This window comes from Poecilia formosa, unplaced genomic scaffold, assembly GCF_000485575.1.
Source record: "Poecilia formosa unplaced genomic scaffold, Poecilia_formosa-5.1.2 Scaffold158, whole genome shotgun sequence".
Lineage (NCBI taxonomy): Eukaryota > Metazoa > Chordata > Actinopteri > Cyprinodontiformes > Poeciliidae > Poecilia > Poecilia formosa.
In genome coordinates this window covers 515,974-528,822 of record NW_006800097.1, presented here as the reverse complement: position 1 = coordinate 528,822, position 12,849 = coordinate 515,974, and the positions used below count along the sequence as shown (strand labels likewise).

Sequence of the window (12,849 nt, the reverse complement as noted above, 5' to 3'; positions counted from 1 at the left end):
TCTCATTTTATAAGCATGTTTTATTTCATCATACTATGAACAGATTTTCTTCCACTAGATTTGAAACATCTTGTCACATTGTTATTGTACTAATTTTATCTTTTTGTATGACATACGTATGTCTGAGTCCTTAAAACTCTCCACCATTTACATTTTCTACAAGATCACATGGATTTGATAAGTGACCAACTGCTGATAATAAATGTATTGAACCTCATTTCATGTTTTATGAAATGTCAGCTTAGCATCAGAATAATACAAGTTTATTGCCTCTTAGGAGGTGGAATCTAAATGTTTAATGGCATCTGATTGGAAAGATATTGGGTGTAATGGTAAAGTTAGTATAACTTGGCTGTCAATTTTCTTAAAAATCAACAGAATAATAAGAACTGGTTCTGTTTGCAGCAGTGGGTTAAGCATTGCGATTTCTTGATGGAAATGTTTCAAAGTGTTATTTGTACTTTCTTCAGCAGCACAGCAGAGGGCAGGATTGGATAGATAGAATCTGTATTATTTAACATTGTCCATCCACATCTTTTCTGCTTTGATTTTGTACCAGTTCACTAAAAGATAGAGAATTAACTAAAAAGATCCCCTGTGAGAATTGAAACATCTGGAGACATTTACTTATCATGTTTGCAGCGACACAAATCCTCGAAAATATCAAATAAGACAAAAAAAAAACAGACTTAATGTATTGAACTGTTAGGTAGACATTTCTAAAGCATCTTTTTATACCTTGTACATGATAAAAAATAATTTCTCAACAAAAAAAGTGACCTTCATGTACATAAATTTCAATCTTTTAAAATGTGTCAATAAAGTTAAGATCTGAGCTAGGTTATTTTATTAGATATAAAACTTGCAAAGTTAGCACAGGATTGCTGTATCTGTAAACAACAAAAAAGTAAACTAGCACTACTGGTTTTCCTGAAGCTACTTCGTTGCACCACAGCTGGTAGCTTTGGAGGCGTCCCGATCGCCCCCATTAAAAGTTGTTTAGGTTCTGTTCAAGCAGTTGGATTCACTATTTATATAATTCCTGTTCCTACATCTTTATCAAAACAAGATGAAGAAATTGTTTGCTTTGGTCATTTTCTTTCATGTTGCAAATTCAGGTAAGACATTCTTTTATACAGTAAATAGAGCGAAAATGATAGTTTCATTTTCAAACTGAAAGTTAAAGTTTGTCTTTGTGCTGGCGTTTTGTAAATTCAACACCTATGCAGCTATTACGTTGCTTAACGATCATTCAGTAACATACTTTCATCATCTATTAAAATATTTTACCTATTCAGAACTAATTCTTGCTTCGTGATGTGCTTGCGCTCATGTTACAGACTCATTAGTACTTATTAACACATTTGCTTTCAATCAGTGCTGGGTATAGGATCTACAATTTTTAGATTGTTTTTATTTAGAAGGTATAAAAAAGGGGTAGGCACCAGAACTTCTGAGGACCCCATGACGTCGTCTTTTCTCTTGCTTTGCTAAGAGGGCTAGTTAGCTCTGGTTAGCTTAAGTTATTCTTTAGTTTTTTTTCTTCTGCTTTATTCCTAAGTTGTTTGTCACAACCATGATGTGTCAACACCATAACTGACAATTTACAAAACTTTGATGAAATTTTGTGAAATAAAAGCTTAAAGTTAGTATAATGTAAAGATTTCATGGACCTGATGAGCTACAATATGACCTCCTTCAGAATAACATCATATAAACTGAGGTAGTTTGGAATTTTGTCAACTCCGTCAGATGTCAACTCCATCAGAGTTTTTGAGATTCTTTCAGTGAAATTGTTGACAAAGTGACAAATCTCTTTGTGACAGAGATTTGTGACAGAGTGTGTTAAGAGAGGAAAAATTCTTGAACTTTAAAAACCTTTTGACTCGTTAAATCCTCTCTATGTCCGGGTTCAGAAAAATGCTGTGCGCAAAGACTGAGATCACGCAGAGATAACAGCGTCACAATAATCAGCATTTATTCAAGACAGATGCATACTACCGTGTTTCCCCGAAAGTAAGACAATGTCTTACTTTCTTTTTATCCCCAAAAACCCCACTATGTCTTACTTTCGGGGTATGTCTTATATTGGAAAAAAATTGTCGAATTTTTTGTTTTAACCATAAAATTAACGGCAGTGACAAGTGCAGGGGACGGTGCGGTGACGTATGGAGAGGGGGACGGCGCGGTGACGTATGGAGAGGGGGACGGCGCAGGCGTGGGCAGGAGGCGGCGCTCATTTGGATCAGACGGAGGCGGCAGACGCGGTGACGTATGGAGAGGGGTCGGCGCGGAAGTGGGCAGGAGGCGGCAGCTAGATGAGAGGTGTTTCCCCGACAAGTAAGACATATGTCTTACTTTCGGGGTACGGCTTATATTAGCCGACCCCCCTGAAGCCCCCAATACGTCTTACAATCGGGGGTGTCTTACTATCGGGGAAACACGGTATCACCAGACAAACGCATCACAAAACATCAGAAACCTCAGAGCACAAACACATGAATTTACCTGAGAGAAAAAGACAAAAGATGGAAATGACAAACAAAAAGCAAAGACGTCTTTGGAGAAGTTGCAAGAGCAAAATCTGATTTGTTACTTCTGTGTAGAAAGTTTTGTCTTCTTTTCTTTAATTTATTCAAATAAGGCGTATCTTTGCTCCTCCAACCAGGAGCTATCTCTGACCCTCTATCTGAAGCCTAAAACCCCTGCCGTGTTTACGGCCTTTCACAGATGAGTGTGAAAAGCTACAACTTCTACTGTATTGTTTTCCACACAGACAAAAGGCAGTTTAAGTGATCCTAGCAAACCATCTGCTGCAGCTACAGGTGAAATAAAGGTCAATAGGCCAGAATGCATTACTAATTTCAAAACCACAACTAGGCCATTTGAATCAAGACATGTTAAGTTTTAAAACTAGCTTTTTTTAAATTCATTTTCTCAACAAGTGAAACGTACGAAGTGTGCGTTTCTCTGTAAGAAACGTACATCTAAGAGTAGCATCTGCAACAATACAGCAGCATGAATTATGTCTGAATAGTTGTAGGTGAGGTTGCCTTATTTTTAACTGAACAAAGAACTGAAGGTGGTGACAAACTAGTGAGTAAAATTAAATACCTGATATATGTGAAGTAATGCAATTTATGTAAAATACATTAAAATGCATTAACTGCATTAAGTTAATGCATGTCACCACCTTCAGGTCTTTGTCAACTCCGTCATGCACCATCAACTCTGTCAGATGGACTTTTTTGTTGTTTTTTGTTTTAAATAATGTTTCTTTTGCTTCTTGAGAAGCATCTGTCTGTAAAACTGAGTAAAAATATCACTAATAGGGTATGTAAAAAAAAATTATATTTATTTTTGTCAGAAGCTGATGACAAAGTTCTGGGTCATAAAAGTGTTGTAATTTCCAAAAAAAAAGGTTGCAACTGGGAGCCTGCACCTTAGCATCTTTATATTTCCAAAACATCATTTATCATATTTGAATACATAAGCTTGAGGAATAATAAAAAATTTTTGACAGAGAAAATTGAAATCCCTTATGTCCCTATTCTCAAAAATGACAGGCAAAAACAACATTTCCAAAATCACACATTCTTATCAATATAAATCTTAATAGTCTTTTATGTTAAAGTGTAAAGAACACTATACAGCTCTGAAAAAAAAGAGCCCACTGCACTGAACCCCATTGAAAACCTCTTGGTTATTCCTCCAACTATTGATTTCTGAACTCTACCTGAGTAATTGTTTCTAAATTAATTTAAACTTTTTTTTTTTTTTTTGCAATACTTGAGCTCTAGCACTGCATCTTTTTTTGTTATTTTGACCATTTCTCATTTTCTGAAAATAAAACATTTTTGTTTTGGATTTTGGAGAAATGTCAGTAATTCATATAATAAAAGAATAATGTCCATTTATAAAATCAGAGAAATTGATAATTTTTATAATTTTTATAATTTTTCTCTTAATTTTTTTCAGAGCTGAATATAAAATATTGATAGATATATATATATATATATATATATATATATATATATATATATATATATATATATATGTCTAAAATACCACAACTTTTTCCCTTCAGTGAAACATTCTCTGAGATATTTTGTTACCGCTGCCTATGGAGTTCAAGACTTTCCAGAGTTTGTCGGAGCAGCAACAGTAGATGATGTTCAGGTGGGATACTGTGACAGCAACATTAAGACAGTCAAGCCCAAACAAGACTGGATGAAGAAACTGTTCGAAAGGAATCCTGAGCACCTGGAGTGGTATTCTCAGAAGTGTCTTGGAAATCAGCATGTCTTCAGGGCAAACATTGATATTTTGAAGCGACGCCTAAACCTCACTGAAGGTAATCTGCTGTATAGTTTTATGTGAAGTAATGCAATTTATGTAAAATACATAAATTGCATTCAAGAATTGCATTTCTTGATAATGTTTAGGTGTCATCATATATTTAGATTGGTTAAGTTAAATGTAATTTTACACTGAAAAAATCTGTGGACTATATAAATATTTACTCATCACTTTCACAATGCGAACTCTGTGGTAGAGTTTGTCCTTCAGTCTTGGCAGATGGAAGGGAGATGTAAAGCTGCTCCTTCCACTATTTTCTAGTAACTCAGCTCAAAAATTAAAACCTCAAACATAATACAACTCAAATACTAATAGAAATTACATGCAAACGCAATAGAATATAAAGTTTTCCCGAGTTTCCCTTATCTGTTGTATTTGTATTTTGCAGTGTCTTCAGTCTTGAATTGATCATAATCTTGATTCTGAATCTAGTTTTAGATTTTAATTTTACTTTTTAAATACATGATTCCAAGAAGGGTTTCCTTGAGGCAATTTAGGTCACGTTATTCAAGGGGTTCAATAAAAACAGTCGACTTTTCTTGCATTCCTCAGGCTTCTGTCAATAGTTGTTGCTTTCTGGTTCAAAGTTAGGCATTGTTATGAAGCAGCAGCTCTGCCTGAAGTAAGGTTTTGCACACACTTTTAACCAACTTTCCTCTCCACTTTTTCTAAGTAGTTGTAAAATAGAACTGTCTGGAGAAAATACTGCTCTTGAAATTAAGAGCAGTACTTTCAATTATTACTACAGGAGTTATCTGAGGACGCCTCAGATAAGGGAATTATTTTAAGAATTAGTCATGTAGTAGCTATTCTATGGACATATATATGTTTGAGGCAGAATAAACAGGGTGATATGTGCTGCCAGCATATCCAGTCTCTTTTATTATTGTAAAATAAACCTTACAACAAGAAAACAGAAAGTCAATGTCTCTCATGATGAGCTTTAGGCTGTAAAGCAGTACAGTGTCCTTTGACTGCAATATTATGTAAAATGACAGCACTTTCATTTTACTTTGTAATTCATTACAAATTTATGCTTTAATCCATCTGTTCTCCTATTTTTAGCTTTATTTGTTCATTTCATTTCTTGCTAAATTCAGTCTAATTTTATTAATTTGGTTTCTGTTAAAAATGTTCTTTGTAATTTCTGTGACATGCTAAATCTATAATCAGTCTCTCAAGTTCATGCATTTTTCATTATTTTTATATACGTATATACGTTTTTCAGTCTTAAGATGTCACTGTGTATGCAAAATCTGTTCTTATATTGTAATTAAATCTTTCTTTTTTTTAAGGTCCCCACATTTTACAGAGAATGAATGGCTGTGAGTGGGATGATGAGACTGGAGAGGTTATAGGATTTAATCAGTATGGATTTAATGGTGAAGACTTCTTAGCCCTGGACCTGAAGACACTGACATGGATTGCTCCAAAATCACAAGCTGTGCTCACAAAACTCTTATGGGATGATGAGAAAGCTAGATTAGAACATAATAAACACTATTGCATCTACAAATGTCCTGACTGGTTGAAAAATTATATTCGCCATGGAAAGAGCTTTCTGCAGAGGACAAGTACGTTTATTCAGTTTACTCAGTGATTAAATCATATCTGAGAAGCCCACATTTGCAGATATTATGTGGATGTTATATTTTATTTATTTTATGTTGTATTTTCTTCCTGCAGAAAACCCCTCCATATCTCTGCTCCAGAGAACCCCCTCCTCTGTGGTCAGCTGCCACGCTACAGGTTTCTTCCCTGGCAGAGCTGAAATGTTCTGGACTAAAGACGGAGAAGAAATTCACGAGGATGTGGAGAAAGGAGAGATCCTCTTCAACAATGATGGGACCTTCCAGATGAGTGTTGAATTCAATGTTTCATCAGTCCCACCTGATGGCTGGAGGAGATACGACTGTGTGTTTCAGCTTTCTGGTGTTGGAGACGACATAAAAATCACTCTGGATAAATCTGTCATCCGTACAAACTGGGGTAAGACACACCGCTGTGATGGTACCACTTCATTAGGACAGCAAACTGAGATTTTTGAGCAACATGTGTTTCCCTCAAAAACATACTTTTTCTGCACACACATGGTTAAAAAAAGAGGGATCCCAATATTGCATCCATTACATGTCTTCATGGGCTCGTTATAAACATCAAAGCCAAAGACACATTGGAAAGAATAGTAAATGGCAACTATAATTGAGAGATTGAACCCTTTTCTGCCAATATTGTTGTGCAAATTTATTTAAAGGTAAACATTACAAGAGATTTGTCTTTTTTAGATAAAATTTCCATAGTTATATTGCAGCTTAGAGACAGTAGAGTATTTTTTTTCACTTAGAAATGTAAAAGCAATATTTTTCTTTAATGAGGGCAATTTTGCATTAAACTCAAATTTTGTAAAGTAGCATCCAGTCATAAAGAAGACATTTTAGATCTGCACTGCTTAATTTTGTAAATGTTTGGCCCTCCTCAGCTTATCCTCCAGAGTTTCCAGCTGCTCTTGTTGCAGGAATTGCAGGAGGATTTCTTCTTCTTCTGGTGATTGCTGTAATTGTCCTCTGGCTGAAGAAACGTACTGGTGAGGAAAAATTGTATTTTGCTAATTGACAGAATTCAAAATTCATGTTTTAGATATTTTAACTGGTGGATCACTAATTAATTTATGGTACTTATTGTCTGTATTTCAGGCTTCCGGCATGTTGATGGTAACTATTCACCATTTAAGAATATTTAATAAAGTCAACTGATACATTTTTTTTGTCTTTAATCAGTGAATGCCGTTATATCCACTGCAACAGACACGACTTCACATTATAACAATTTGTCTTTACAGGAGAAGATTGAAGGATGAGGATTGACTTTGGGGAAAGTCAATAAATTGACCTTTTCAGAAACATTTTTGACTTCACACATTCAATGGCTTCAGAGCCAAAGAAAGCTAATACTGGTACTGTGTCCAGCAATATACACAAACAAAGATGGCAAATATACTGGATTAGACATAAGTTTCACTTAGTGCAGCCATGTCTGGTCATCAGGGGCTGTGAATGAACATTTTCTGATGCAATAACCCAAACAGTTGTTTTGTTGATCTTGGAGCTTGACCAATTTTATATGTTATGCCGATACTTTGATGTGTGTATATCTGTCTTTTTAGCAAATTTTAGCTTTTTTATTGCTTGTGTATTGTACTGGCTGATGGCACCTGTAATCCCGCCCCTGTGACAGTAAAGTTTCTATTCTATTCTATCCTAGAATTGCTCTGTTGTAGATTGACCCTTTCACTTAGTGTCTAATTTCTCTGATTGTGGATAAAAGTGTAATATAAGTTCAGGCCATTTTTTCATAAAAAGTGTTTATATTAGCAGATTTTATGTGTGTAACATGTTATCTTAACTTCATATTAATTTATATCAGATAAATACATTGTTTTCACCTTCCACTGCATTTTTAAAAATAAATTCTTGACATAATGAATATCAGACAAACTTTTCATGCTTGTGAAAAAAGGTTCAAAGCAGAACTGAATAACTCATTAGTAGGAAACAGCTGTAAATGTCCTGGTACAAACACATGCAAAATATATATTATTTAACAAAAGTTGTTGATTGCAAAAATTTGTCAGAATTTGGACAATTTTGAAGATAAAGGTGAAACAATTGTGTCAGAAGTAACAACAAAGGTTGTAAAACTTAAGAATATTTTGATTCTGCATAACTAAAACATAAAGATGCCACACATCAACACATCCTTTTAAATGTCTGAAATTAGAATATTACACCGACTTTTGAAAACATGTTTTCAGTTTGTCCTAATGAACTACATAATGTGGCTTAAAACATTTTAAAATTAGCGTAATTTCAATTAAGCTGTTTATGTTGACCAGAATAAACAGCCACTTGTTCCAGCTCCTCCAGGGGAATCCCGTTCCCAGGCCAACTGAGAGACATAGTCCCTCCACCTAGAACACCTCACCAGGGAGGCGTCCAGGAGGCATCCTGACCAGATGCCCGAGCCTCAACTGGCTCCTCTTGATGTGAAGGAGCACCGGCTCTACCAAGTCCCTCCTGGATGGCCGAGTTTCTTAAACCATCTCTAAGGAAGAGCCCATCCACTGTGCTCTCCCTCTCCCAGCTGGAACAAGTGGCTGGGGAGAGGAAAGTCTGGGCCTCCCTTAAGCTGCTACCCCCGTGACTCGACCCCGGATAAGCGGAAGATGGATGGATGGATGGATGGATGGATGGATGGATGGATGGATGGATGGATGGATGGATGGATGGATGGATGGATGGATGGTGACCAGCCAACAATTGAAACCACATAGAATAAAATGATTAGTAATTTTCTTGCAGTGCTGTCTGCTTATTTTCTTGTCATTGTACTTATATTTATAAAAACTTAAGATGAAAACTTCACACAGGAAGTTGAAAACATTTTGGGAACATGGAGATAGAAATTACTAATCCGACATGTCCAATTTTCTATTGACCTATTTCTACAATGCTATTTTTGTAAGAAACTTTCTTTCTGTTTTTGTACAGTAGACACTTTAAAAAAAATAGAAATCATAATTATTTATATTCTAAATTGAGGAGGAAAATAAAAATAAGAAAAGAAGGTCCGAGCAAACTGTTACAAATTCTTAACATAGTATTTATTTGTTTTGTTTCTTGTTTGTTTGTTTCTTCAGATTAATGTTTAATAAATTGCATGTGCACTGTGCAGCTTCTGCAGTATCTGGGGCGAAATGCATAATTTGTAGATCGTTTTGACTTTTTAGTAAATGTATGCTTAAGCAACTTTCCACTAGAGGGAATCAAAGGTCATACATGAAATCACCTATTTAGCTAACAGTTATTTCTAATAACTATTTAGCTAATTGTTATTAGAAATCACTGAAACATCGAAACATTCAGTTCTCTTAACTCTTGTGCGTGCGAGGACTGAGGCAACTGATAAAAGTGATATGGGTTTGGGGTCGATTGGACCCATTTGTAAACACAAGGGTTAAAATGGCTTTAAAAACGTCAACGTAAAGCCACAATAAAATGATAATTTTGGTAATAGATTTGCAAAGATTTTTATGGTGTACATAAGATATTGGCTATGAGTCTGATAATTATTAAATCTCTCTATTTTACACATGTATCAACACAGAGACCTTAAAATCTATTGCTGACACTGCTAATTTAAACTCCACAGTCCTACTTTCACTTTCCCTCTTGCTTCCGCCTTTTAATGCGTGATGTGGGATGAAACCTGCTCTCCTATTGGTCAAGTGACCACTCTGTCACGGTTCTTCTGTCATTTCAGTAGCAGAAAGAGACGCTTTGGGCTGACGCAGTAACGGTTTTCTAATCTAGAAACGAGTTAATTTTCATTTACCACAAAGAATTTCCTAAATGCAGCATGACGTAACAGGTGTGTGTGCAAAGTTCTACAAGCATGCTGAGTAAACACAACCCAAGATGGTGTGACAGCACGTTTAATGAAATCACGAAATTATATGCTTATTTAATTATTTCTCCCAGAGTGTAGATGTTTTGATTTTTGTTTAAGCCAAATATGAATTTATTGTTTGATCTTAGTCTATGCTTTGACTATTGGTGCTGCATAGTGGTATAGGGGTTAGCAATGTTGGCTCACTGCAAGAATGTTGTTAAATTTTGATGCACAAATTTAACAACATTTGTAGTGTAAACTACGACTTGCATACAAGTTTGTTTGCAGAAAAGCATATTTTTACTAAGATTTATACATGTAAACAAAAAGATTTACAGGGAATTGCTTTTCTCCCACAGAACCACATTCCCTGTGGTATATCCTCTCTGCCACTACAGGGATCTCAGATTTTCCAGAGTTTTTGGCATCTGCAGTAGTTGATGGTGTAGTGGTGGCATACTGTGACAACAGCTTAAAGGATGCAAAAGCCAAAACGCACTGGATGAGTAAACTATTTGAAGAGGATCCTCAACATGTGCAGTGGTTGAATAACAAGTGCTTGTTAAACCAGTTGGACTTTAAAGCGACAATCATAACCTTGAAACAGCGATTCAACCAGTCAGAGGGTAAGTGACAGATTTTGTAAGATGACTATATATATGTAGGACCATTATAAATGTTTGGTTCTTAAGACTGTAGTAATATATCTGGTTTAATTGCTTAAATCTCTCTTTTGGTTTCCACAAACAGAGCAAAGGTTCCACATTTTGTTAACCTGGGTTAAAAATAGGTAATCATTGTGAAATATTCTTGTTCAGGTTTGACTACATTGCAGTTTTTATGCTTGTCTATATCAAAAGTGAAATGGACACCAGAAGGAGATAAACAGACATCTTGACAGAACAGACTACAGACCTTTATCTTTATCTGTTCACAGATAAAGATCTGTGAACAGATCAGAAATCTGATATTCCTAAACAGAACAAGTTCAAAAAGCATAGCTGCACCTTTCTCCTTTCTGGAATCAGCCAGTTATCCATCATGCTGTTTAATAAAAAAATAGTTTTTTTTGTTTTTGTTTTTTTCTGTGGGTGCCTACTGTTGACAATGTACATTGACTATCAGTTAATAATGATCAATGAAGTATTTTTTTTCACATTTACAATAAAGGTTTCATAAATGTAAGTTTTTAAAACTCTGGAGAGTTAAAATTGTGAAATATGCTTTTAGTTCAGCATCTCAACAAGGTTTTCACATGTTTAGATGCTACCATGAATATTCATGGTATTTGTGGTATTCTCTCAGTGCTCAAAAATTGATTAAAGCTAGTATTTATGTTAACATGTAACTTTGTTCCAAGTACTGAAAATGTTGCTGCAGAAATAAGTTAGTTTTGGAGATTTGTTTTTTCTGATGTTGACAAAGGGTTGTCCATCAGCTCCATATTAAGACTTTATTAGTCTATTCTGTCTACAAGCTTACAATGCAAGAGCTACTTCCTCCCTAACTTCAAAATAAAAGTCTTAAACATGAGTGCAAACATGAAGATTAAAATACAGACCTTAATCTATGATCCAAGATAATACTTGCTATTTGTACCAGACGCATTTACCTGCTGACAGAAACTAGACAGTGTCTCTCAACACTCACTTGTCTTTGATGAAAGATGTCTTGCTGTTTTTATGTCATCTCACTACATCCAAACATTTAAGTTTATGTTTTTATTTCAGGTGTCCACATTTTTCAGAGGACAAATGGATGTTTTTGGGACGATGAAACCGAAGAATTTGATGGCTTTAATGAATACGGTTATGATGGTGACGACCTCATAAGATTCGACCTGAAAACCTTGACATGGATCAGTCCAAGACATCAGACTGTCATTAACAAGCACAACTGGGACAGAGATGGAAGTAGTCTGTTTTGGAAGCATGCTTTGACTGAGGACTGCATACATTTTCTTAAGCTGTATTTGAATTATGGGAAAAGTTCCTTACAGAACACAGGTACAAACTCCACTCATGTAGTTCATTTTTGGATATAAACGCATATTTTTTCAGTTTTAAGCTCCTAGTGATGGTTTATTAATATCTTTTGGTGTTCATCATTCCATTTTAATATGCAGCACTAAAAATGGCAGAGCATATTGTTCTATTCAATATTGAAATTTTGGTTTTTAATATGAATTCAATTTCCTATATATATATTCCTGTATTTTTCACGTTTTTGGATATATTTGTTTAAGACTTTCATGACCTCTCCTTGAGTTGTTGCTTTTTGAGCTGACATTTCTTTGGCCTGTCTCTTCAGTTCACCCCTCAGTGTCTCTCCTCCAGAAGACTCCCTCCTCTGTGGTCACCTGCCACGCTACAGGTTTCTACCCTGAAAGAGCCACAATGTTTTGGAGGAAAGACGGACAGGAACTCCATGAAGGCGTGGAGAAAGGAGAAATCCTCCCTAACAATGATGGGACCTTCCAGATGAGTGTTGATCTCAATATTTCTTCAGTCACAGCTGAAGACTGGAGGAGACATGACTGCAGTTTTTTGTTCGCCAGTTTGAAGGACAGCATCACCACCAGGCTGGACAGAACCATGATCAGAACAAACCAAGGTATGATTCAAGTAGAAAAGAAGGGATCATTTCCATTGGTTTTTGTTTTTCACTGGAATAACTCTTGAAACGGCTCACAACCAAATTTCTTATGTCGTTATTTGACATGTTTTGCTATGGTTCCAGGTTTTTCTTTTAGAAATCACCTTGGTGTTGCCATTGGAGTGGTTCTGCTGCTTTTAGCAGCACTGGCCTGCACTTTTGCTTTTGTTGCCTGGAGGAGAAACCACAATGATGAGTAGTACTACTCTTTCTAATGCTACACCACAAGGATAATTATTGGGAAAATAAATAAATGTTAAAAAGGTTAAGAAAAAGCTTTTTTTTTCTAGTTTATTATAAACTATAAATGGCTCCAAGCTACTTTGCTAGTCTACAGGTGCTGGTCATAAAATTAGAATATTGTGATAAAGTTCATTATTTTCCATA

At 35.4% G+C, this 12,849-nt stretch overlaps 2 protein-coding genes across 2 annotated transcripts in view; both read left to right on the top strand.

Moving 5' to 3' along the window:
• Nucleotides 1–814: 814 nt before the first annotated feature.
• LOC103146414 (major histocompatibility complex class I-related gene protein-like) lies at nucleotides 815–7,495 on the top strand. Its single transcript, XM_007564322.2, has 7 exons — nucleotides 815–1,118; nucleotides 4,088–4,354; nucleotides 5,655–5,933; nucleotides 6,046–6,348; nucleotides 6,839–6,943; nucleotides 7,053–7,070; nucleotides 7,199–7,495. Exons 1-7 carry the CDS (start codon nucleotides 1,070–1,072, stop codon nucleotides 7,207–7,209), a joined length of 1,032 nt encoding a protein of 343 aa, XP_007564384.1. The 5' UTR covers nucleotides 815–1,069; the 3' UTR covers nucleotides 7,210–7,495.
• A 2,115-nt stretch (nucleotides 7,496–9,610) lies between these two features.
• LOC103146413 (major histocompatibility complex class I-related gene protein-like) overlaps nucleotides 9,611–12,849 on the top strand; it is a 5,008-nt gene continuing 1,769 nt past the window's right edge. Inside the window, exons 1-5 of the mRNA XM_016677518.1 lie at nucleotides 9,611–9,708; nucleotides 10,138–10,433; nucleotides 11,538–11,813; nucleotides 12,118–12,420; nucleotides 12,547–12,726. Coding sequence (XP_016533004.1) covers nucleotides 9,611–9,708; nucleotides 10,138–10,433; nucleotides 11,538–11,813; nucleotides 12,118–12,420; nucleotides 12,547–12,662 — 1,089 coding nt within the window. The 3' untranslated portion in view covers nucleotides 12,663–12,726. The remainder of the gene's footprint in view (nucleotides 9,709–10,137; nucleotides 10,434–11,537; nucleotides 11,814–12,117; nucleotides 12,421–12,546; nucleotides 12,727–12,849) is intronic.

Coding starts and splice junctions, on each gene's coding strand:
- LOC103146414 (XM_007564322.2), top strand. CDS start 1,070: ATGAAGAAATTGTTTGCTTTGGTCATTTTCTTTCATGTTGCAAATTCA. Junction 4,355..5,654: donor ACGCCTAAACCTCACTGAAG/GTAATCTGCTGT, acceptor CTTTTTTTTAAG/GTCCCCACATTTTACAGAGA. Junction 5,934..6,045: donor GAGCTTTCTGCAGAGGACAA/GTACGTTTATTC, acceptor TTCTTCCTGCAG/AAAACCCCTCCATATCTCTG.